We start from the raw sequence: 27,473 nt of genomic DNA, 5'->3' as shown, positions 1-27,473 counted from the left end.
GGTGAAATTACTTTACTCCATCATTTCGACTTTTTCACAGGGTGAAGAAGTAAAATACTGGCATTCATTGTCATTGGTGGTTTTTGGGGCGCAAATGAACATTTTGTAATGCCAAATTCATTTTATTGAGTTGTTTGTTTTTTTATCCAGAAGTAAAGGAAATTTTAGCGAACCAGTATATTCTCAGGTAGATTTAGTGAAAATGTTATGGCTTCAAACATATAAACAGGTTTTACTTTCCATTTAATGCTCTTTTAAGTGTATCATAAAGCTGGACATGGCAGACTACAATAAGTGGATGGTGACAGTAAAACATTCTAGACACAAGCAAAGTAAACATAGTAAACAAAACACTCTGAAATGGACAGGATATTTGGGGGTGGGTTCGCCTAGCAACGAGACACTAATTTGAATAGCATGCAGATAGTAGGAGAGGGCCTCAATTGTAAGATAAGCAGTTATAGATAACTATAAAATTGTAGCCTCACAGAGAACCAGTTTATATGGTTGCCATTGTCTGTAAAACTGCCAACCCGATAACATTTTAAATTGAAAGCAGGAGAGAACAGTACAGGAAGGCAAAAAGTACAAAAGAAATATAAAGAATGAAAGTTTTTTTTAAGAATAGGCAATCTATAGCATATTAAAAGTCCACATAAATGTGAAGCTCTCCTTTAGGGCAGTGGCACACTATTGCTAGCAATAAATCTCTGCTTCTGCAGGCGTCTAATCCTGCCCGATCGACATCTGCCCGACTTTCGTCAAGAAATCGATCGAGGAAGCCGTCGGAGGGTCCCACAAATGGGCCAATAAGCTGCCGACTCGGTCTGTCGGCAGTTTTTATTGACCCATGTATGGGGGGCCTTTAGGATGGTCAGCTCAGACGGTCCAGTGAAAACTGAAAGTCAACTACTTTGACTAGGAAATCAGTCACTTCAGATCTAGCAGTTTATTTACCTTAAAAACTACCTGTTTCAAAGAAGGCAGTGCATTTTACAACATATTTTCTAAGCCATGTGTATAGTGTTATGAATTTATAAGACAGAATTCAACATTTCCTAAATAATACAGTTTCCTGTCTTCCTGTCTTGTCTTCCAGAAAGCAACCTTACATGATATATAAATGCAGGTCAATAGTTATCTTTCTATTCTTTCCTGGTATTTATATACCACTAACACATTTATGCAGTGGAGTTTACAGTCTAAGCTCATTTGGCCAGGGCCCTCTTTACCTCTTGTTATTGGTTGTTTGTGTATGTAAATCTGTATGTTCAATGTATACACCCTCTTATTGTACAGCACTGCTGAATAAATTGGTGCTTTATATAGTGAATAAAGTACCCCCTCTTGTAAATTATAAGGATATTATATGTTATGGAGGAGTTTCATGACCATATAAAAACACAAGGCCAAGGCCATGGAACTCCGAGGTAACTTCTAATATACTCATATTTTGCAACGGGGGGGTACTTTATTTATTATAATAAACAAATTTCACTGAGTCATGTGACATCTGAAATGACATCAGAACTCACCGTTTATAACTGATGAAATCAGAACTCACTGTTTATTAGGCTAGGGCCACACGGCGCGATTTTGCCGCGATTCTGCGCTGGGCGAGTTGCGAGTTACGAGTCGCTGCGGTTTTTAAGCCGAAATAGCTTTGTTAACTTTGGCGCTGGCGTCAATGCAAATCGCGGCGAAATCGCTGCGCTAATTCACACGCGGCGATTCTTTTTCTACTGTCGCCCGGAAACGCCCAGCGAGGCAACTTCGGGCGACAATAGAAAACGAATCGCCGCGTGTGAATTAGCGCAGCGATTTCGCCGCGATTTGCATTGACGCCAGCGCCAAAGTTAACAAAGCTATTTCGGCTTAAAAACCGCAGCGACTCGCAACTCGCCCAGCGCAGAATCGCGGCAAAATCGCGCCGTGTGGCCCTAGCCTAAGGATATAATTTACAAGATATTCATAGCTTTTGTGTATTATAAATGAATAATACTTATAAATTATCTAGCTTAATCACAGGATAATGAAAAGAGAGACAATTTACCACAATTAAGCCAGAACACTGCAAGTAATTAAAAATATCACTTTAGCATAGCCGAGTGATCGAGTTCAGGGATATTTATATTTGCGCTGAGATTTTCCTGTCTTACGGGAGCACAACATTCTTGATAAAAGAGTCTGAAGACAGCCACATTCAACATAGCCCATGAACTGCGGCACCTTACTGGAGATAAGAGGGGGGTCCTCCTCTGCAGACTGCTAATTGATACAACTGGCTTCTGGAGTAACAGACTGGATCTTCAAGGACAACAGATAACCATTTAATTAACTGTTGGAGCCTTGGGGCACACTTAAGTGTTTCCTCTGCCAGAGGAGAAAAGACAGACCAAAACTGCCCTGCATGTGTGTGTACACTGGCAGCATAGGCATGTGTCCCATTTGTGCAGCACAGGTATATATACCGCCTGTCAATGCACACCCATATGTGTTGGTTTGGTCCTGTAGCTGCCTTTTCTTCACTAGTGCCATAGATAGAATACCAAAAATCCCAGTTCCACGCATAAAACATTCATTGGGTGCAACAAATATGAAGAAGTGCCAAGTGGTGTGAAACTTTTTAGGTGGGATCACGGAGCACTAAGATAACTCCGTCATTTGTTATAGTATGAAATATTGTTTATATTAATTTGTATGCAATGCACCCAATTTAGGTATATATTTGTCAAATTACCACTTTTAGTATATTATTTGGGATGCATTTTAGTAACGGCAGTCCACACGTATAACTGATAACTTACTTCTCTCTATTTTATGCATGTAATATATATAGCGTGCCATAGCCCTTAGAGACGGTAAGCCTACACAATCATATTATTTGTGTTATCTATTTGCTAAATCTATTTCCTGTGAGCAAGAAATAGAAGCATTTTGTGAAACTACAAGAATGCTTACAAGTTCAACGGGTCATATAAAAAGGCACATATTTTTCACCAGTGTTTATCTCTTGGTCCTTCACTACACCATTTGTACAGCCATGGCTTAGACATTTTTATGTGATTACCTGTTATATAACTCTGCCATTTAGGCCCAAAATTTTTATGTGATTACCTCTTATATAACTCTGCCATTTAGGCACATTGCCGAAGGGGAGCTTTGTTGCTGCGATAAAAATGCATGACTGTGGGCGTAAAATCTTAAAATGAGGGCAAAAATGCTTTTGCCACTGTTAACAATTGAAATTGCTGATGGTAAAACCTAAGTGTTGCAAAGTTGTCTGAAGTTTTCCTTTTAAGGCCACTTTGGGCAACTTTGGAACCTAGGTTTTACCTCAGGTGATTTCTATTATTGCCAGTGGAGAAGCATTTTTGGGAGATTTGTCTCCCACGGTCATGTATTTTTATCATTGGTGACAAATCTCCCCTTCAGTCATTACCCTTATATAAACAGCACTTTGTATTCTTATCTGGTTCTTCTGCCTCACTATTGAGTGACCATTTATACATGCGTTGACCAAACTGTATCGAATTGCACAGCTCCAGGCATTCAAAGCCAGGATGAATATGTGGTGGCTCTGTGCCATAGATTTCAAAGTTGCCAATGGATTCACAGGCCCAGAGATAGTCAGTACACAGAAATTAATACTTTTTTTTCCAAGTGCTTTCTATTTTTTATTTTTGACAATTTTTCTAAAACACTACTAAAGTTTAATGCTTAATGTTTCACCTTCTCACCTCTCCCTGGAGCAGCTTGGTGGTGGTGGTCACCAACTCTGTAAATAGTTCTAGTTTGACACTTTATAGTTGGTTCATTTCTAATCTTTGTTCCTACTGAGGAAAGTGATGCGCGGGTCCAGATTTTAAGCACCTACACCGACCCTAACCTGCCCTCATCCAACCTGCACCCACCTGACCAAACTCAGCTCCTCAATTTGAAGATTTGCACCTGCCCCGCAGTGATGTCACAAAAGGTGCAGGACAGGCAGGAATCTATAAATGGAGTAGCAGGCAACCCATGCCCCCAAATCACAGCCTTTTTAAAACCTCCCCTCTATCTATCTTAAGCAACTCTGTAGTATTTAATTCTTCATTTTGTTTTTACCTGTTGTCAACGCAGGATGCTAAAACTGTGGACCCCAACTAATGGTAATCTGCATCTCTCATAATTATTAGCAGAGATGTAGAGGCAGAAGGATTTTTGTCGCACTTGAATTATTCTCAGACTTTGCACTGCCAGACATTATGACTCTGGGCCATGTCGCATTAGCAAAAATGACTGTTGTCTGAACTGATCCTGGCACTTGCTGTCTCATTGAGCCAGCTAGACAGGAATGTGAAGGAAATGACTCCACTTTCACATCTATTGTTTCAACTTTGCAGTAAATTTCCCTGGTGTTGCCAAAGGTTAAAATTGTACTGTCTACGAATAGATGCCTCAGTGGAGCTGACACTTGTAATTTGCGGAGGCAGGGGAGATTTTTTTATGCCCAACAACAACCATTTCTCTGGACAGAGTCAATATTATTATTGATATTATGTATAAAGGGCGTAAGCATAGACAGGGTACAAATGCAGCTGATCTCATACAAATATTAAATTTAATTACATGTTTGTAGTTAGTATCTTAATGCATGCTATACATATGTGTCATTAATATGTGCTTGTGCAGTATTTGTAGAATGTTGGCTGCTACTGTCCCTTTAGAATCTTTTCACACCACCATAAAATCTCCCTCCTTCATTTGCAAGCAATCCTTTCATTATGATCTTGCAGTGTACCTGGAGATATTGCAGCTGTCATTGTGATGCTTTTGGAGGAAGTTGAGAAGCTTGGCGGAGCCATGCATTTTTCATGAGCTTTCCCTGCGGTATGCTGCATTAACTGTAGCATTACTGCGTGTAAGCAGAGACTGCTCTAAAGATGAAAGTCAAACGCATGCCTGAGAGAAAACTGCTGAAGTGGCAATTCTAACACTTTTATCCACCACACATGCATTATTGTCTGCAGCTAAAATGGCTTGACAGTTTTCTAATTACTTTAGCAATAATAGGAATAGAAATATAGAGAACTACCGGATACTCTGAAGCAAAACCATAAACGAAAGCCTTGGGCTTGGAACAGGATTGAGCTATGCAGTTAGTTTTTACTGGAACCATAAGGCACTGAAAGAAAAGCAGGGAGATGCCACTTTGCGATTGTCCTGTGCTGTTTGTTGTTAATTTGAAACTTGCCAGTCCGTGATGCAAATGCTTAAAGGAACAGTAACACCAAAATATTAAAACATTTAAAAATAATTGAAATATAATGTACTGTTGCCCTGCATTGGTCAAACTTTTGTGTTTGCTTTCGAAAGACTACTATAGTTTATATAAACAAGCTGCTGTGTAGCCATGGGGGCAGCCATTTAAGCTTAAAAAGGAGAAAAGGCACAGGTTACTTAACAGATAACCAAAAGCTCTGTAATAGAATACAATGGTGTTCTACATATTGCACCATTGGTTGTCTTCTCTGTAACTTGAAGCCTTGAATGGCTGCCCTCATGGCTACACAGTAACTTGTTTATTTAAACTATAGTAGTCTTTCTGAAGCAAACAGACCAGTTTTACCAGTGCAGTGAACAGTACATTATATTTTAATTACTTTGGAACACTTTCATTTTTTGGTGTTACTGTTATAGATGTAATTATATATATTTAATCATAGATTCTGATCAAGATAATAAATGTAAATGGACTGGCTTACTGAGAAAATGCTGTGAAAACAAGCTTGTTCTTTGACCACAATAAAAACCACCCTTTTCATCTTTACAAAAACTTGTGGAAGTTGATGGTGTAGCAAACTGAACTTTTATCATTTCAGGAGTGGATGTACTGTTTATTTAGAACACAGGTAACCTGAAGAGCGCAGGTTTACATGAAGAGTTCATGGGCTGTTCAAGGTTTCACTGTGTCCTGTGCAAATATATTCCTCCTCTTGACCAGTTCATCTCCTTTAATAGCTTTTACTCTGAAATATTGTACTATTTGTCAAATCAATGCAATACATTTCTTTATATTAAAGATAATCTTAAGAAAAATTAAATAATCAAATAGGCTGTAGGTTTAAATATTCAAGTAGCCGTCAGCAATGTTCCACAAACAGCTACAGTGAATCTGCCTGTATTGGGGTGCATGTGCTTCTGTCAGCCCTGGCTTCATGAAAGGAAAGGTTTTGAGGCCAGACTGAATCCAGTACAGGTATAGGATCCCTTATCCGGAAACCCAATATCCAGAAAGCTCCGAATTACGGAATGGCTGTCTCCCATAGACTCCATTTTATCCAAATAATCCAAATTTTTAAAAATGATTTCCTTTTTCTCCGTAGCAATAAAACAGTAGCTTGTACTTGATCCAAACTAAGATATCATTAATGCTTATTGGAAGCAAAACCAGCCTATTGGGTTTATTTAATGTTTAAATGGTTTTCTAGTAGACTTCAGGCACGAAGACCCAAATTACGGATAGATCCGTTATCAGGAAAACCCCAGGTCCCGAGCATTCTGGATAACAGGTCCCATGCCTGTTATATGTATGACACATGTCTAAAGCAAGGCATAACCAACCAAGAGCATGTGGCACTATTTAAAAAAAATGAGTTGCGCAATCATACACCAACACAGTGAATATCTGTGGGAAGAATGAACGAAAATCACTAGTGTGCAAAGCTGATACACACTCACATTTTTTTTTGCTGCAACGTGAATACAAAATACTAGTAATGTAAGCAGCATATTTAGATTTTTTTTGTAGGGCAATACATGTAGTTGGACAGTTAGTCATTATGCCACATGTATGTGGCCAGATTATAAGCAACAAAGTCATTAAAATCATTAGTTGGGCTACATCCAGACTATTTATATTGTAATTAATGACAAATTGTGGTTTCCTGTATTCCACTGGAATTTTCCCAACAGCCAGTGTATACTGTATATGTATCCATGAAAGTTGCCTTTAGGTGTAACACCACTAGTTACCACCACTAGGTCAGAAAGTTCTGATAACCCTGAAAGGGACAGACCAGAGGGGGGGGGGCAGTGATTGGCAGAGAAGTTATGAACACAAACACACAGACATTTTACCTGATTTAGATCTATTTTACATCTGGGCAAAGACTACTGAAAATAACTTTTGTTATCTGCTGTCTTTTGTTGTAGCCAAATAAAAGCCCAGAGCTTTTCCAATCATGTAGATAGCCTGAGAGTCTCAAGCGTTTGCACTTTTTCCCCTCCAGCAAAGTAATGGTGGGTTCAACAGCTGAACATTCCAGTACACTGAACATCTGTCACTGAGATTTAAATGTGTGACTCATTGCAAACAGCTATATGTCTTACCAACTTAATATATATATATATATATATATATATATATATGTATATATATATATATATATATATATATATATATATATATATATATATATATATATATATATATATATATATATATATATATTTAAGGGGACATGATTCATAAACCAAATATAGGGCCCACCTTCTCTTAGTATGGCTGACCCTTGTTCTTTTGAGTTCTGCTTTCCTATTACCAGATTTTTTATATATATATATATATATATATATATATATATATATATATATATATATATATATATATATAAGTTGCCTTTAGCTCAAGCCTAGCTTAGAGTTTTCTGTATCATGATACTTCTGGCATGCTCCCAAGGCAGTTGGAATGGACCAGCTCAGGGTTGTAATGTGCGTGCTATGTGGATACTAACCAAGGTACATTTATCTGCTGGAACATTGGGTATAAGCGCCCTACACTTACACACATATTTTGAAAAGCAAGCACTGTTCTGCCTACAGGACATCAGAAGGAACGTTGGGACTGATCGTTTCTAGCACATAAAATTTTAAAGAAAAGGTAGATCACGACCAACCTGTAGAACCTGAGCTTTTGACAAGTAGTTCCCAGGAGCCCAGCATTGTCTACAAACAGCTCCACTTGATCATACTGATAAATGGCTACTTAAATACAGGTATGGGATCCATTATCCGTAAACCTGTTACCCAGAAAGCTTCAAATTATGCAAAAGTCATTTCCCATTTTAAGTAAATTTACATTTTTACAAACAATTTCCTTTTTCTCTATTATATTAAAATAGATCCATTATATGGCAGCCCTGCATTGTGGAAAGGTCCTCTCCCATACACTCCATTTAATCCAAATAATCCAAATCTTTAAAAATGATTTCTTTTTTCTTTGTAATAATAAAACAGTACTTGTACTTTGTCCCAACTAAGACATAATTAATCCTTATTGGAAGAAAAACCAGCCTATTGGTTTTATTTAGGGGGCCTATTTATTAAACCTTGATTTTTTCTGCTTGAGTTTTTAAAGGGGAAAACTCAAATTCCTAGTGGAAAAAAACTCTATATATTAAGAGCTTTATTATACCCCAAAGCTGCTAAAAATCTGAATCTGAAAATACTCCAGCTTAAACCTGTTGAGGTCATGTAGAAGTCAATGACCGATGTACCTGAAGATGTTTTTTGGCATCATGATCTGTGTTGGATAATCCAAAAAAGTCAGGGTTTTCGGGCGACAATTTGAAATTTATTTTGGCAAATTGACAATAGTTGTACAATCCCAATTGTACTTTTTCCCACACCAATGTTTACAAGCTGATTATTTAATAAATGAGTTACATTTGTGGATGTAAGTTAGGCCGATTGAGTTTTAGTAAATACCCCCCTTAATGTTTACATGATTTTCTGGTAGATTTTATATATAAAGATCCAAATTACAGAAAGATCCATTATCCAGAAAAAAACCCTGAGCATTCTGGATAACAGGTCCCATACCAGTACCTGGTACATGTACCGGATCCCTCATCTGAAAAGCTGTTATCCAGAAATCTCTGAATTATGGGAAGGCCAGCTCCTATAGACTTCATTATAAGCAAATAATTCTAATTTTTTAAAGTTTCTTCTTTAGTTTTCCAGGTAAGGGGAAATAAAATAGGTGCAATGAGTGAGAGTGGCATTCGAGGCAGGAAAGGTATACTTAGACAAAATTCTATGAATATAATTTTCTGATTTTTTTTTCTTCATGGTAAAGCTGCATTGAACATCCTTCCGTATATTTGTTGTACAGGGCTTGTTTGAACATTCATTGTTTCTTCAGTATATGTGTATCCTAAGCAAACAGTCTATTCTTATACAATAGAAAATGTTCTATATTCGATCTGTTTCGGTTTGTTGGTTAGGTTAAATAACTTCTGTGGTCTGCGCACCAATCAAAGCTAACCTTATGATTTACGTAAGAACACCACGGTAGGTGATATGACCTTACAAGCAGGGCTTTTGCACTGCAGAACCTGTTGTACTACTGGTGACACTTCAATAGTGTCATGTTTTTTTTTGAAAATTCTTAACAAACACTTAAATTAGGCTGACTCTATGCTTAAATGCACTTCCACTGCTGTTTTTCTAATAATATGCACCTGTGAGTTATCTAGTAAGGTACAAGCAGATGAGGATGACAGCCTGGGGCAAGATGCGCTATATGCCTAAAAGGCTTTTGTGCACAAGAAATACCAAGAAAATGTCATAGACTAGACTGGTTTGTTTTGGTATGTGGTGTTTAGTCACAAAGTTGTAGGTTCTTTTTGCCCAATCCTTTAGAGTTTAAGAACAATAATGCTGAAAGATAAGTTGCCCTTAGGTGAAAGAGTACGTTGTGACATATATTTAAAGATAGATCACCCTACTGTGTTATGCCACAACTTTTATCTTAGCATAGTGGCCTCTACTACATTCATTGCTCATGTAAATAGCTGTTGTTGTGCTGCATTACCCAGTAACTCTGAGGGAGCGCATAAGAATTTTCTAGCATTTATCAGTTGACAAATAAGGTTTAGCATCGATCTTCCCACTTTGAGTAATACAGGATTTGTACTTACAAAATGAATTAAATCTTGCACATATATCACAGTTTGGTATTATTAGCGTAAATGAAATCTCATCGCTTTTATTTTTTAAATATTTTATTCCTTTTAGCTACTCAAAGTGAGGAACGTCTATGTGCCTATAAGGATCCCAATCATCTGGACCAGGGAGTCGGCGAAAGTCAAATATCGCTGGAGAATGGCACGGTTAAGTGTACCATGGGCAATATCTGCTTTGGATTATGGGAGAAAACAAGAGATGGTGAAATCAATCTTGTCAGACAAGGTAAGTGTAACACAACCTGATTTGTTTAATGCATAGTAGTTAATTCATGCAGTTGTTGATTTTCAGAGAAAAACTGAAAAAGATTTAAGATTTTTTTCGGTTCAGTTGTTTTCAGATTGTAAGTTTATTAGTTTAATTTTTTATCTTCTAATGTCTTTCCGAAGCAGGTCTGGGAGTGGAGCCACCAACTCTGTAAACTGTTCTAAATTTTCTTATCTTTGGTCCTGATAAGCAAAATCCCTGAGTTTCATTAAGGGTTAGGCCACACTGGGCATTTTGGGGAGATTTGGTCGCCTGGCGACTAGTCGCCTCGTCTTTGCGGTGACCAATCTCCCCAAACGCCTTCCCTGACTCTGCGCCGGCTAAAATGAAAAAACCGTCGGCGCTAATCACACGCGGCAATTCTTTTTCCGAAGTCGCCTGAAGTTTCCTCGTGAGGCAACTGCGGAAAACTAATTGCTGCATGTGATTAGTGCTGGCGTTTTTTTTTTTTTTCATTTTATAAGCCATAAAGTATTTTAAAGTAGTGTAAATAGCATGTACACTTGTCCTGCACTAGTAAAACTCATCTGTTTGCTTCAGAAACACTACTATAGTTCCTATATACAAGCTGCTGTGTAGCAATGGCGGAAATTGAAAAAAGGCTATATGGCACAGGTTAAATAGTGGATAACAGATAACACCATTATGTTCTACAGAGCTTATCTGTTATCTGCTGTGTAACTTGAGCCTAGACCTGTCCTCTACACATAAAAAGCTGTATTACAAAAGTAATTTGCAAATTAAACATGGAACCCAAATTTTTTTTTTATTAAAGCATCCATACCTATTATAAAGGAGTTTATAATTTCTGAGCTGTCAATCAAATATTACCTTCCCCGTCTTTATGCCTAGAGGTGGGGCAGTCAATTACTTTCACTTTCCATTCAGAACTTTCTAGATGTCACTTCTCTCCCCACATTCCCCCTCCCTCCTCACACTCTATAAATGTGTAGGACAATGTGTATGGGCATTAGGTCCCCTGTTCAGGCGCATACACAAGATTTTGGGTTGATACACAACTTGTCTTAATAACAGTGTCCACAAAATGGCTCCTGCCTGCGTGCTGTGATTGTGTAATACCAAGACTGAAGGAAATACAATTTAAATAATAAATGTAGTGTAGGTAAGTTTTATTTTGCTCTACTAACATGATTATTTCTTAGGGCAATAGGTCCCCCCATTGCTACACAGCAGCTTATTTATATAAACAATAGTAGTGTTTCTGAAGCAAACACAGCAGTTTTACCCGTGCATGGCAACACTGCATTATATTTAAAACACTTTCATTTTTTGTTGTTACTGTTCCTTTAATGAAAGGGAGTTCTCAATCCCATCTGTCACTGAGCATACATGGAAGTTTAACCCCATACTTGCAATAAATGCACAGCAGTAGCATTATTACAGCATTACAGCCTTCTTGAGGCTTGGAGTACAGTGCTTGTTCAGCCATGAGTAGCTAGTCCTCAAGCTAGGTGAATCAGTAACGGACAAAATCTAGATGGGCTTATTCTAAGTAATATCATCGGTCTGGACTTCTTTATTGTTTTACAATTATCAGCTTTCCATTTTAAAAAATGGTTGTCAGGATCACTGATCCAAGCAACCACAAGACAAACAGAATTTGAGGCTCGATTTTGTTTCACTTTTTCCACCAGCTGCAACTTTTTGGCTTCACAGTGCTAGATATGTAATATAATACTACATTATAGTAAATTAGTGTTGGTAGTTTAAATCTATGTTTAAAATATTTTGTTGCATTGTAATAAGCAATTTATTGATGATTACTGGAACAAATATTGTTAGGATAACAAAGTGAAAATAGCAAAACAGAACACTACATTACGAGGATTTGGTCACAGTGCTAATATTGTTGTTTAAAAGGCCAGTAGCAATGGTAAATGCAAATACTGTTCCGTAAGCAGTATTCCACTCAAAGCTGTTTCTTGCATAAAGAAAGAATATGTAATTTGACGCAATTTTCAAGTGCGCATTCATTTTTTTAAAATGGTTTTAAATGTAAAAGAAATCGAAAGCAGTATTTGTTAATCAATTTTTCTCAGATATTGACTCTTAAACCAGTGTAGCCAGTCCCTCTCCAGCTATTTTAATAAACTGTCATCTGCTTCATAGTCTTAGAACTCAGAACCCAAAGTGCAGAGAATGCAGATACTTTCAATAGCGATTACAATTACAACAACTGCAATTTCGAAATGAATGTACATTAGAAATTTGCTTAGTTTTTTATTTATCAGATCTAAAAAAAAAAAAAAAGAAAAATAATCACCATAAATAGCGAATATGTGTTGTGACCTACGACGGTTGTCACCCCCTTCTCAGTCGAGAGGGTCCAGTGCGAACAGTTTCATGCAATATATTGCATTTAATCTTGAGTGTGAATAGCATTAGAATTTAAAGACTTAGATAATACATCTGAATCTAGTAAAAATATATTTAATATAGCAGTGTTACTTGTTTTTTCTCAGGTTGCTGGTCCCATGTAGGTGACCCCCATGATTGTTACAATGACGAATGTGTGGTGACTACGCCCCCACCAGTCATCCAGAATGGAACATACCGTTTCTGTTGCTGCATCAAAGACATGTGCAATGTTAACTTTACAGAGAATTTCACACCTTCAGATCCTACTAGCGCTTCACCATACAGTAAGTTATGGGCTACATTATAGTAGAGGAGGTTCCAAAGTACAAATAATAATAATATACATGTGTAAAGCCTATTTAACCAATATTGTTTCAGATGTAAATACTTCAACAAATAACTTTTTGTCAGTGTCGCTTTAGCTGAATTGATGCCAGTGATTTTCATCAAGGTTCAAACTTTGTAACCTCCAATGTCTTAAAGTAGAGTGAAAAATGGGGATCATGATTAGAAAGTAACTTTGTCCTGTTGTACAGGAAGGAGACTGAACAAAAATAGCTGCCTTAAGAACATTACTATCCTCTTTTAAAAATAGTGCATGTTTGTTTATGTACTTTATGTACTTATGAACGCAAATATTTACATTTTCTTACATACATAAACACAAAAAACTAAGGATGCTCCAAATGCACAGTTTTAGGATTCTACTGAATACATCACATCACACCACAGCAGAATTTGGAACTTTATCTGAACCATAATTTTCATAGGCAATTGAGCTAAATTCCCCCCAGAATTGCAGCATACAAAAGAAATGTTGTTCAGTATCTAAAGTTTTCATGATTAAAGGTATCAATTTGGTTTAAAATAGCTATTATTATACAGGTAAGCTGATCCTACACAGGTAGATCTAGTTGTTTGTTGATTTCTTCAAATGAGCAGATCATTGATTTTGCTCCCCAGTTATGTTGCCAAAAATACAGGTGTGTATATTTTCGCACTGTAAGGTTAATGGGGGATGCCTTACTTGCCTTTATAAGGTATACATTTTGGTTCTTTCTTGTTTTATGTTAGTTTTCTGGATTGCAGCACAACATATGAAATGGTACATTAATATAAAAAGAACGTTATATTTTGATGATTAATTGCACTAGCATACAGTTAATGAAGTGCAGCCTCTGTTAGAAAATATGTTGAGCTGTGCAGATACCAGTATTTACAGTAGGGATTCCCCAGAATCCTGCTTTTCAGGGTTCGGGCGAATCCTGAATTCAGGGGCCGAGTACTGCACCGAATCCATTCCATTCTTCTGCTTCGGAATAGCCAACGCTCAGGCAGAAATACCAAATGTGAGTGCTAAGAATAGCTTGGTTTGGCCGAATCAGGGATTTGGTTCATCTCTAATTTACAGACGCTCTTTTGGGGCCCTGGAGTTTCTGGGGCCCTGAAGCCAGAGAAACAAAGCAGCAGAGAGTATGGATAAAACCAGAGGCAATGTTAGCATGGTCGGGGCAGGCTGCCATTGTTTGATGATCAGGGCAGGCAGCAAGGGAAACACCCAATAGGATGAAGCCTTGTTAGTCTTTAAATTTCTGTATAATATTAGGTGGCGCAGCCATGATTCTTGTATCGTAGTAATATAAACCACAGTGCTAATGAATCTGAACTTTACAGAGTTGACAGATAAATTGCCAAAATTCTTTTCTGAAAAAGAAAAGCAATTAAAGTTTATTTCCATCATTATAATGACCCTTAAAGTGGCTAATTCCACTTCACGCATTCCCACATATATATTTAATGTCCAGACACATCATACTGGAGGATTCTTCCATCTGTTTTCAGAATGAGCATCATTAATCAGTCCAGCATTCCATTAAGGGCGGTGTAACCTTGATACCCTCTTCTTTTTTGCACACTCAGTATATGCAAGATAACTGTGTTATTTCAGCAAAGCCAAACATCTATATTGTATTTCACAATGAACCCCTTAACTTCCAGCATGGCAAAATCTGTACTATTTGGCTGTAACCTTCCAAATATTTATTAAACATGTTCTTTAAATTGTCATCAATTTCAGACCCACTTTAAAGGGTAAACCCTGTTTTACTCAAATGGAGTCCTGCATTGGCTACACTCCCCAACTGCTCTACCAGCAAGAGGAGAGTCCTTCACAAAAAAGTTGTCTGTGTGTCAAAGCACCATGGTTTTGCTGGGCTGAAGGTCTGGGTATATATGGCAATTTATATAGGGAAACATAAAATGATGCCCAAAGTTTTGATCACAACATTTTCCCTGAGGAAGATCACAATGTTGTAATTGAAATATCAGAATTCTTTTGGTTTGCTTGTTTCTTTACTGAGCCTGGTCAGTGTTCAGTGTTTAGATAGTCTTTATGTACCATTTTTTTTAACATAAATCCAACTAAACTAGGGGGTAAAGTAGGGGTATTTTTCCCATTTAAATAGGTGTGCCACCACTGTACATTATAAATATTATCTGTGCTTTCAGGTACACACCAGTATCCAGTGGCGTAACTATAGAGGAAGCAGACCCCGAGGTTGCAGGGGCCCTGGACCGCAGGGTCTGCTTCCTCTACAGTTAAGTGGAACACCCCCTTCCCAGTCATTATCTTACCTTTGGCCGGGGAAGGGGGATACAGGCTGCTCCAGCGCTAGGAGGGAGGGGGCGGAGAGTGGGTGGGCATGAGGTGGGAGTGGGTGGTGCAGATTGGTGGGCGGGTTGGAAAGTGCAGTACGCCGGGCCCTTAGAAGCTTTTTTTCGCAGGGGGGCCCGGCACACTGTAGTTATGGCGCTGTATATATCTGATTTAATTTCTTGTATTTCTCCTTTAAATTAATTGTATTCCATTGATTTACCCTTATTATAGATTTTCAGGCATACTCACTGCTTTACGCAAGTTATATTTTTATGTCTGTATCACTGATTGACTCTCATCCTCTATCCTCCCTGCGAGAGCCTATTTTGTGTATGTTTAATTTCTGAAGACTGTCTGGTTAAATCACTCCCTCATGTTCACGTTTGGACTAGATAATTAAAAACACATGGTTTATGGACCTTTTCTCCCCATCTGTATTAAATAAAGTCACAATCCCAGAATCCAGCACTTCTCACAGCTTTACTAGTGGGCAGGAAATGCATACTGGTTGTATACGAGTGCTCAGAGTAATTAGTGACATGGCTTCAAGGAATTACAGCTTTTTTTTACATGCATCATACAACTGCAGAACATTTTCTTTATTCTCTTTATTGGAAGCCCCTACGAGTAACTGTTTATATGCAGCCTGGGAAAAAAATGGTTACGTATGAGAACACTGGGTAAAACTTGACACAGTGAAGAGGAATCCCCCATAAAGGGGCTAAATTGCTAAAGTGCAGTTGCCAGTAGCAATCAATCAGCACTGAGCTTTGAACACTTTAATGCAACTTAGTAAATCAAATTAAAACTGCATTGGTACAACACCTATCAGCCCCATAGAATTAACTGCAAAGCTTTTAGTGCCCTAACACAGGGGTGCTTATTTGTGCATTTGAGATGCATATTTGAGCACACCTAAGCACGTGAGCTTACAGATTTCATCTGGTTCCATGTTGTACACATGACCAAATATACATTTTAGTAAAGCCCTGTTCCATTTAATTTTTTCAGTGAAACATGCTGCATACTTATGTGTTTGATATTTCTTGCAAATTTTTAAAAAAATAATAAAATCCATACAGAACCTAGATCTTAAAGTACACTGTAGTACTGTTTTGATGCCCTAAGCATGCATTTGAAACACATCCACATACAAACAGCCATGCTTAAGGACCCAAAGACTATAACACAAGGGCATTTTGACCTTTACTATAATCAGGCAAAAAAACTGCATAAACCTGCTGCCTAAAGCAGATGTGAAGGAGACTGGCAGAACTCCTCTCTGGTTGCTTTGGCTTTACCTGTCACAGCCATGCATGCTTAAAGTAAACGGAACACCGAAAAATAAAAGTACTTTAAAGGGATACTGTCATGGGAAAAAACATTTTTTTCAAAATGAATCAGTTAATAGTGCTGCTCCAGCAGAATTCTGCACTGAAATCCATTTCTCAAAAGAGGAAACAGATTATATTCAATTTTGAAATCTGACATGGGGCTAGACATTTTGTCAATTTCCCAGCTGCCCCAAGCACATGTAGATAACAGATAAATTCTGAAGAATCCCATTGTAAACTACAGAGATTATGGGGCAGATTTATCAAGCATCTAAGTGAATTCGGGGGAATTTTCGATTTAAAAAAATTCGAAATTCGAAGTAATTTGTTGGATATTTCGACCATCGAGTAGGATACTACGACTTCGATTCAAAGTAAAATGGTTAGAATATTCGACCATTCGATAATCAATATACTGTCTCTTTAAAAAAAACTTCGACTTCAATACTTCGAAAAATTAAACCTGCCGAAGTGCTATGTTAGCCTATGGCAGCCTTCTAGAGCAGTTTTCTAGGTTTTTTGAAGTCGAAGAAAAATCGTTCGATTGATCGCTGAAATCCTTCGAATCGTTCGATTCGAAGGATTTAACTTCGACTGCAAATGACCAAATTTGATGAAAAAAAACTTCGACTTCGATTTTCGACCCTCGATAAATCTGCCCCCATATGTTATCTGCTGTGTATTCTGTGACTTTTCTCCTTTTTCCGCTTTGAATTCCAAACATAGGGACAGTATACTCCCTTGTTCAACAAGAATGCAATGAATAGGGCTTGTGCTGAACATACTTTTGCCTGTTTTTGTTTTTTATTATACTTCTAGCTCTAAACAGGGAAACTCAAGCTACTCCATGTTTTGTCCTTGCGAGGAAGGATTAATACGGTAAACGTAAATCCAACAACATGCTTGCAAGAATACTCTCACTTAGCACCTAGATTGCCAATTTGTTCAAATCCCTTGCAATGTTTATATATATATGTATATATATCTTGGCGATTACAGTGGTGCCAGATCAAATAACTTGTATAGTAGAAAGGAGGATCGGCACTCACTGTAGTTGTAGTGAAAAAATATGCTTTTATTTTTCAAACAAGATTACATCTCATTGGATTGAGATGTAAACTTATTTGAAAAATAAAAGCATCTTTTTTCAATACAACTACAGTGAGTGCCGATCATATATATATATATATATATATATAATACTGACTTCTATATTTCAGCATATAAAGAAAAAGGGCCGGCACTAGCAGAGACCAATCTTCCAGGCAGGCTTGTCAAATCATTAAGTAGTTTATTACAATACACAAGGATACAACCTCACTGCCTTACGCATTTCATATCACTCAGATACTTAATCATCGGCTCTATATTTCATAGGCTTCTATATTTCAGCATGCTGGGAAAATTAGAGAGTAATTCATGCCTTAGACACTTGAAATGCTTTTTAGTAATCATTTTCATTTCCATAATCTATAGGGCCGAAACTTAACTGAAACTGTGCCTGAGCAATAGGCTCGTAAACCCTGATATAAAAGGGAATGGCTAGCTTGCTACACTCACTGGCTTGCAATGTCACATAAACTTTTACATTTATACTGGTCTTTCATGTAAGAGCAATTTGTTTTACTGCTGTTGTATTGGTTTTAATACAGGGTAAATTTTACACACACGCCGTATTCTGCACACGGGTGCTGTATCCAAGTGTTATGTCCTGCATGTGATGTACAGTCTGTAGTTGCAGTTTCACAAGAGAATCTGAAAACCGTGCAAAGGTTTATTCATTTGATTTAAGAGATATTTACATTTATTTTAAAGTCCCGAATGCTCTGGTGAATTAAACAATGCTCTCTGAATTTAGTATATTTGTAGCAGACCATTATTAAAAACAATATTTTGGTGATCTGCTGCGTATCCTGCGTCTGTAACAGCACTAACAGCACTGTACTGCATGAAATATTAGTTACTTTACATACTATGAGTATTTACCATGGAGCAATCCAGTTTATACCTACACTTTCCGCAGGTTGGTCTGGTTTGTTGTGCCTGTGTAAAAGGTTACTGGCTGGTGGACTTCTGTAACAAAGCAGGCAGTTTCCTGAGAAAAATAAAACTTTGGAATGGTGGAGGAAGGAGCGTAAGTGTTGGAGGGGGGTATCTCTGCCTGGCTGATTGGAGCCTGGGATGTTTATGAATGCTGGAGCCTGGATATGGCCCAGCCTGGAGGCAGGCTGTCTGCTTCCTCCCTAACTCTGTCTGCTTCTACTTCAGAAGCAAGAGAAATAAAATTCAGTTAACCCCTTCTCTTAAAAAGTCATAAGAGCAGCTGAATTTTAAAGGTGTAAATGTCTGAGCACTACACTGGAAAAACAATTTTTGAACTTGTAAATTGTTAACTATCTGCTCATTCCATACTTTTTTTTTTATTTTAACGTGGGGGGTCAGTCTCATAAAACTTATTTTAACATCTCGTTGGGGCTAAAAAAGCAGTTCCAGGACTTTAGAAAAACATAAGCACTTACTGTGCTGATGATGATTTAAATAAGGGCAGCTAGAGAGGCAATTTCGAGCGACCAATCTCCCTGAATCTTCCCGTGTGGCCCTAGCCTTAGGGTTAATGGTTTGGATTGCATCTTTCTTTTCTGATCTTGTAACTGTCATAAAAAGAAAGAGTATAAGAGTTCTTGAAACTGTAAATCCTACATTAAAAAAAGATATGTCGTTTTATTATATCTTAAGGGTAATGACACACACAGCAGCATACTTTTGGCTGCTTTAAATGCTGCATTTTTAAGTTGCCCAAAAATTGTAGAGCCAGAAAATGCCCAATTGCATGGCAAGCTTGCTTGAAAAAAACAGACTGTCATGGTGTTAATGCTGGTAGAGAAAACAAAAATTTGCCCTTATCTGCCCTATAGTGTATGAACATTGACAGGGGGAGACACATTTATCAAAGGTCAAATTTCGAATTCATGTGAGTTTTTAAAAACTCCCCTAAACTCCCATAAATCAGAAATTTGACCAAATGAAACCTGTTAATAAAATCGAATTTTTAAAACTCTGATGAATTGAATCGAATTTGGTTCCAATTCGATTTGATTCTGGGAAAAAAAAACTTGAATGTCAGGAAGGCTGCAAACAACTCCAAATTGATCCCTGGACCTCTCCCATTGACTTAAACAGAAAGTCGGCATGTTTTAGTTGGTGAATAGTGGAATTCGAGTTCTTAAATGGCCAGAGTATGATAAATAGCGAAAATCTAATTAGATTTTTTTTTAAAAAAACTCAAATCGAATTTGAATAACTCCCTCGTCGAATTTGACAGTTTTGACCATAATAAAATGAGAGAATTTGATTTTTCAATTCCACCCTTGATATATCTGCCTCTTACTGTATCCACCTGTCAGTGTGGATTTAGGACAAAAAACACGCAACTGTCTATTTTCGGGTGAAATGTGCCCCATGTAAGCACTGACTGGTGGATATAGTAACAAGAAATGGGATATAGTTCCTATAGGTGGGAAAGAAACTAGGGGCATTTTGTTGCACACAGAAATGCGGATTTACAGATGGCGGCAAGCGTTCTGCGTGCCATTGCCCATACAACACACTGACAGATTATTCTACTTAGGTATTTTTTTTTTTTAATATTCACGTCTGTGTTTGTTTATATGACTAGAGGTAACCACAATCACGGACTGTAATGAAGCAGTGACCTCTCATGGCCAAAATGTCCTAAACTTTGGAACAAAGCATCTCTCAGAGTTGGGTTAAAAAAGCCCAGCAAGAAAATCTAGAGCTGCCAAGTATAACGAGCCTTTAATGAGCGCACTGGATCATTTTTGAATTATGAATTGTAGGTAGCACTCTCAGGAATTAGGGCTTTCCTGTGTTTATTTAGCTGGGGCTAAAGGGTAGCATGGTCGTTTCTCTAGAAGCTGGCAAAAAAGAGATATGGCAGGAGCTGGGTATTTAGGATACAGAAAAGCTTCTCATTGGAGAAGCATCCTGCATTTTACATTAATTGCTAGCCAGGATCAGGGAAATAAGTCTTAATTTTAAAATAATAATTCAAAGTGCACCAATAACTCATTAGCTGCAATTCGTTATAAGGCTGTGTGCACCTACTGTATGTACAAGCACCATAAAACTATTTCCCGTACGATGTGTAATGTGCATAATTGGAATTTGTTTAACAGGGACTTGTTACATCTCTATAAAAATTCACTTCTCATAGTGGATCTGTTGAAGTGTTCCATTGCTGTGAGAGGTTTTGTTCAAAAGCTACTGCAATTTGGAAATACTTGCATCATATGAGGTAGAATAAATGTATTGTAGACAGTTTACAACTGCCCTTGTTTCTTTTTTTTTTTGTTCTTTTTTTTTTTTTTATACTCTTTGCTGAATGGAGGGATCATCCCAGACTGTTTGATTTCTGTTATCCTGTAATTATAAAGCTCTCCGTAGCCTGGCTGCAATCTCTAAGTAGCAATGCGTGAACTCTATGTCCCTGGGAGAAATGTAACACATGCAGATGCTGATAAATTTGAGGATAGAGGCAGAACATTCATCATTGTCCTCATTGATTTGACACAGATCTGCTGTGAGTCTGGATAACTAGTTAAATGTAAATGCAGTAAAGGAGTTTGTGTGAGGCTGACAGCATATTTTACTGAATCAATGTATAGTGAAGAATAAAGCTACATTAGTTGAGTCAGTGCAGGGTTTAGAGGGTAGGTTGTCCCTCATATAATATATGATCAATAATACTCAAAAAGTACACAACAGTTGACCATGCCACATGTAACTTTTTATATAACCAGCCTAGCTCAGTGCCACTGGTCCCAGATGACATTTGCCCAAGTGGCTGCAGGTTGTGAATAGTCCCAGAGGGATCCTGCACACTTCATTGTCCGGCATAGTGAGGGGAGTATAAAAGTTGTCCACTGAGTATTTGTGACACTTGGGGGCATATTTGTTATGCCGTGTAAAAAAACAACGGTATAATACAGCACACATGGCCAGTCTTTGTGGTGTAAAAAACAGCAGAAAATGTTTACACATTTTTTTCTTAGAGTGACTTCCATTCCATCGGAAGCAATGTAAAGTAACGCTGGCAAATCTGCCGTTCCCATGGAGTAAAATTACACACACCTTGATAAATTCACCATTTATTTTACAAAGCATTTTTACACAGTTTTTTTTGTGAATTTCTTTTATACAGCATAATAAATATGCCCCTTGAAGTTAACAGCATCAATGTCAGGCTGAAAGCTTTGTGTCCCTCCTGTACATGACCTGTGGCTAGACATACACCTCTGCTGAAGGCAGCTCCTATGACAATTAGCTATATTATTTGACAGAAAGTTGTTTCCCCATTGGACATCGGGTTAGTGGGATTAGGTGAGCACTGTTTCATACCTCCAACTGTTTTTGCGGGACAGTCCTGATTTGACAGCTCAATCCGCAGTCCCAGATTGTTGCTGAAAAGTCCTGACTTTCTCTTTGATCTCCTGCACTGAACAGCCAGATAAAAAGATATAAAGTTTCTAAAACTGAGGCTTTTGTCAGAGAGCCCAGAATGGCAGGTGCACTTAGATACATTTGTAACAATTTAAGATAAGAAAATAAACAATTGTAACAATTTAAGATAAGCGGGTCTCTTGGGAAAACTGTGACTTGACAGGGCAATTCCCCTTCATTAGCAGAACACATAAAACCTGAACCCCCAGAAATGTGTTCCACAACCTACCAAATTTTGTAAAAAGGATGTGGTATTTACGGGGTGTGGCCATAAAATGGGTGTGGTCCAATAATTGTCGTCACAAAAATAGTTTTTGTCCCTCTTTCTATTTTCCAAATGTTGGGAGGTATGCAGTTTAAGAAATGATATCTTTTAATGGCTTTTTACTCTCACGTGGCTTTATTTGCATTGGTAAACTATGGAATCCCTTGACTGTCTCATATATTGTCATTGTTTTTAAGAGTGATGTTAATAAAAGCATAGCTTAAATCACAGACCGTCGGGATAACAAGGGAAACTTATTAAAATGCACTCCATACAAGCAGAAAAAGATAATTCAAGTACTATAAATTAATTTTTAATATTCCTTAAATGACATACCTTCGTCATAGATTAATTTTGAAAAAAAAAATGTTTTTAGGTGGTGCCCCATTAAAAATGACACAAAGATTTACATTAAAGATCTCCACATTCACACTGTGGTATGGACCTGTAACTGGGTTAAGCAATAGAAAAATTTCAGTGTTTATTGCGTAGTGCAGTGCATGGAATTTTTCTACTGGAGTTACTGTTGGGAGATGACCGGGCCTCCACCTGTGTGCACCAGGCATCTCTTTTTTGCCCAGTAGGTAGGGTGTACAGGGGGCAAAAATAATTTATATTGAGCAATAACCTCCCATACACACAAGTGTGAAGCTTTGCATTCATTATTTTAAAGAAAAAAGGAAAGTCGTTTCACACAGGCCCGGATTGGCAATCTGTGTGTTCTGGCAGATGCCAGAGGGGCTGCTGTATGGTTCCATAGAAAGTTACCATATAGTGGGCTGGTAGGGGGCTGTTTGGGCCTCTTTGTACTTGGAATGGCAGGGCCTATGTTGACTCCCAGTCCAGGCCTGGTTTCACACTTGGGGGTGCCAAATGTTAGGCACCCCCAAGTGAATGTATTTACTTACCTGAAACCCTGTGCCAGTGCTCCTATCAGCAGAAAACTGCACCGGCCCGGGCTATTCCAGCGAGCACCACGGAGCGCTCCTCTTCCGGCTTCTTCTTTCTTCAAATTTCCCAGGGCAGACGCATGTGCAGTAGAATGAAAAAGTCGACTTTTTAGTTAAAGTTCGGCTTTTCTCTCTAATGCGCGAGCACAGCCGCGAGAAGAAAGAAAAAGCCGGAAGATGAGCGCTCTGTGGTGCTGATAGGAGCACTGGCCTGGGGCTTCAGGTAAGTAAATATATTCACTTGGGGGTGCCTAACATTTGGCACCCCCAAGTGGTAAACGACTCCTTCTCCTTTAAATCCTACTACAATCCACCAATCCTATGGGGTGATATAACAATACTTGGAAGCCTTCCCACTTAGAGTATCAATATAGAGAATTTACTGCATGGAGGCGCTTTGTCGTCTGCAGGAAATCATGCTTCTCATGGGCGACAATTTGTCTTGGGTAAAACATTTGAATCACGTGATTGTTGTACAATGCCTTTGTTTGCAATGTAACTCAATACAAGTGTTTTACCTGCAGTTATTCCAATTCACCATCATTTTTTCTGCAATAAGAAACGATAATAAAAATGAGGATCCTAACTGGTTCTAAACCAATCTTTGTGTCACTGGGAGAAATGTAACACAATTTCTGGCAACCAATATGGGTCCTGTAAAGAAAAGACTCTTCCAGTCTCAGAAACAATGTAGTGTCTAAACTGGAATTCAGTGTCATTGTTTGATAAAGTCTCACAGTGATCCTGTCACTTTAGTAACTAATCTCCATAGTTTCAACATGAAACCTGAGCTATGAAAGACCTGTTGGTTTTCTGTACTGAAACAATATTTGTATATATTTGCGCCAGTAAGTTCAATTCCTTTATTTTCTTCATGGTCTGCTGCAGAGCATTCATCTCTTCCGCATGAAGTCTCCTCTCCTCTGATAGAAGTGATGACAGATAAAAGATTTTTTTTTAAGCTCAGGAATTTATCTCAAAAGCCACAGACTGTGGAAATAGAGTGCACCGGAGACCAACCAGAACTGGCAAAGTATAAGGGTTTTTTGTTTCCTTTTAGTCATAATATACTTGGTTTTAACCTTAACACTGCCATCATGGCCAGAAACAACACATGTAACTGAATGGGTCCCAAACAGATCCATTCAGTTTCATTCAAAATAAGATTTGCTTTCATTATTTGCATTCATTTACATGCTGTTATACTGGACTGTGACACGTGATTCTTAATTTGCTAATATAACAAAAATTACTAAGCAAAGATATTTGCTATATTAGAGGGTGTCACTGTTTAAAAAAATACTATAATATAAAACAATAGGACGTCATCCCCAAAAGCAAGATAATAGATATTATTATTATCTGTCTTTTGAGGGATGAAGTCATATTGTGTTTTTTGTTTTATATTGTGATGCTTAATTTACTTTTTCTGTGTACCCAGTTTTTTGTACTGGAAAAATATACATTATTATGTATAAAGTATAATAAAAAAGGGACTGTAAAAAATCCTTGGGCGAAACTAACTGGTACTGTAATTGGACACCCGTATTCTTCGAGAAATGTCAAACCCTGAGTAGTGGAAAAGAAACTGGATTGCTAACTCTGTGAGATGTCTGGTCATAGGGTCAGAAAACCACAAATATGAAACACGCCAAGTATATGAATGTGTGTTGGAACGTCTGAGAGGAAAAGCTTTTCTCAAAGGCCTTTTATAAAAAGCCACATTTTTTCTTCTGACTCAGTTTGTTATTTGTCATTCCACCCTTGCCTTGGTAGCTGGCTGTGAATGGCGGGAGTTGTAGTTCCAAAAACATTGAACGTCTCTATTCCTGCTTCAGTTCCTTTTTTGTGGAGGATTATTTTAATGTATCTGTATAGTTGCCAAGGTTAGAATCAAACTCAGACCACAGTGTGCAAGGTAGCTCTCTTATCCTTTAAATCTTTACATGTCAGGAAACATAAAGACTCATTTGCATACCTTCTAAAAGGTCAAATGCGATGTATTTTCCAAAAGTGAAAAATCGCCACAACATCATCAATTTACTAAAATACAAGAAAGACAAGTTGTGGTGTATTCATATTTGCAGTTTTTCTCCCAGGTAAATATTTGCCACCGTAAGGCTTTTGGTATGCACCAAGTTATCAATAGTGCAAGGTTCAGCCTGGCGAGCTGCCATTGTAAAGATAGAGCAGCAACTTTTGCATCTCATTATCAATGCCATATTTTCTATACTAATATATAACACATACACAGAGTCTGCACCAGCCATCCACATAGTAGCTCCGCCCTGTTGTGTTATAGTCCTGCCCACAATAGAATTCTAACTCCTCCCCATTACATCCTTTGCCTAACACTCTTTGTCCTTCTACATTATCACCCAGTAAGGCTTACAAACAATTCTTTATGGCATACATTCTTTAGCACCATATTGAGGCAAAGTTTGAAGGACAAGAGTTTCGCTAGTGTTACTTCGCAACCTTACGCCAGGCGAAGTTTCGCAAGCGACAAAACTACGCAAATTCACTAACGCAGTGTACTGAACGCTACCTTTTACGCTAGACTTCCTTCGCCACCTCAGACCTGGCGAAGCGCAATAGAGTAGATAGGGATTGTTTAAAAAAAAGTCAATTTTTTTTTTCTAAGTCCCAAAAAACGCTGGCGTGTTTTCTACATGATGGCTGATAGGCTGAAAAAGATCAAAAATTTTTTGGGGCTCCCCTTCCTCCCCCCTACATTTCCTGACTCATGGCAACTTACCTAGACAGTGTGATGGGCAAAATTAAATTTTTATTTGCTGATTTGAAGGTTTTCTAGGCATTTGTAGTGCAGATACGTGTTCCTCCATTGAAATTTGAATTTCGCGCCGTATGCAAATTAGCCTTCGCTAGCGTAACTTCGCTTTATATAGCGAATCAACGCTAGCGCAACTCCGCAACCTTACGCTACCCCTGTGCGCAACTTCGGATTTTAGTGAATTTGCGGAGCCCTGGCGAAACTACGCCTGGCAAAGTGCGGCGAAGTGCGGCGAAGTTGCGCCTGGCGCAACTTCGCATCTTAGTGAATTTGCCCCGAAGTCTTTCAGCATGGTGTCTCTTCCATTCTGTGCCTATATATATATACTGTATGTATATATATATATATATATATATATATATATATATATATATATATATATATATATATATATATATATATACACACACATATATATAATCTTCAAAGTGGACCAGCACACCAAATTTGTCTTGATTGACCAAGCACCCACCTCTGACTAACAAGGCGTGCAGGTACTTTCATTGATACAAGTTTAATTATGACTGATGCTAAAAAAGCATCTGTATTCTCAAAATGAGAAGTTTGCTGTATAGATTCCAGTATATACACCTTTAACGAACTGGCAGGAGAGAATTGTTTTTAACTGCAGATACCAGGAAGCACAGTGACGTTTGCAGTCGTATAAAAATGGTTTAGTGTACACAGCAATGTTTGTGGAACACTTCTTTTGTTATACAAAACATAGCTAGTATCATTCATCACCAAAAGGCAGTAAACAGCAGTCTTGGTAGGCCTTGGGTTTGTGTCTCATCAGGGCAAAATATATGCAGTTAGTATTTTTTTCCCTGCATTTTCATTGGCTTCTGCTAGCTAAAACACATGCCAGTAGACTCATTGATATTGACTGTACATGAGTGTGCTTGCAATTTTAAATTTAATTTGTAAACTCCACTGGGTCTGGGGGTGAGATGGACCTAAATGATTGAATTCTCTTGAAATTGTTGTATAATATGTTGTTGCTATATTAATTAAGGAAACTCTGAATACTTTTAGGAGCCTTGTTGCTTGCAAGTTTGTTTACATGTCCCTGGAGGTCAACATGAATAATGTTTTGTCTGTCGTGAATGAATTTTCTCTGATTTTGAGTTAATGAGATCAGCCAGCTACTGTCTATTCTCTGCCATCTGTGATTTCTCTATTTTTGGGGAAATGAGCACGAGTAATGTAATCTAACCTCCAGTGCCTTCAAACTAACTGTGGGTTAAGGTGGCCATAGACTCAAAGATCCGCTCGTTTGAGACATCGCCAAACAAGC

The 27,473-nt window shown here is 37.9% G+C and overlaps 1 protein-coding gene across 1 annotated transcript in view; it reads left to right on the top strand.

Annotated features, from left to right (window-relative positions):
• Nucleotides 1–27,473, top strand: part of bmpr2.L (bone morphogenetic protein receptor type II L homeolog) — a 92,678-nt gene that overhangs the window by 45,658 nt on the left and 19,547 nt on the right. Inside the window, exons 2-3 of the mRNA XM_018236169.2 lie at nucleotides 10,063–10,236; nucleotides 12,762–12,941. Coding sequence (XP_018091658.1) covers nucleotides 10,063–10,236; nucleotides 12,762–12,941 — 354 coding nt within the window. The remainder of the gene's footprint in view (nucleotides 1–10,062; nucleotides 10,237–12,761; nucleotides 12,942–27,473) is intronic.

Source organism: Xenopus laevis, chromosome 9_10L (assembly GCF_017654675.1).
Source record: "Xenopus laevis strain J_2021 chromosome 9_10L, Xenopus_laevis_v10.1, whole genome shotgun sequence".
Classification (NCBI taxonomy): domain Eukaryota; kingdom Metazoa; phylum Chordata; class Amphibia; order Anura; family Pipidae; genus Xenopus; species Xenopus laevis.
This window is presented reverse-complemented; position numbering and strand designations above follow the sequence as displayed.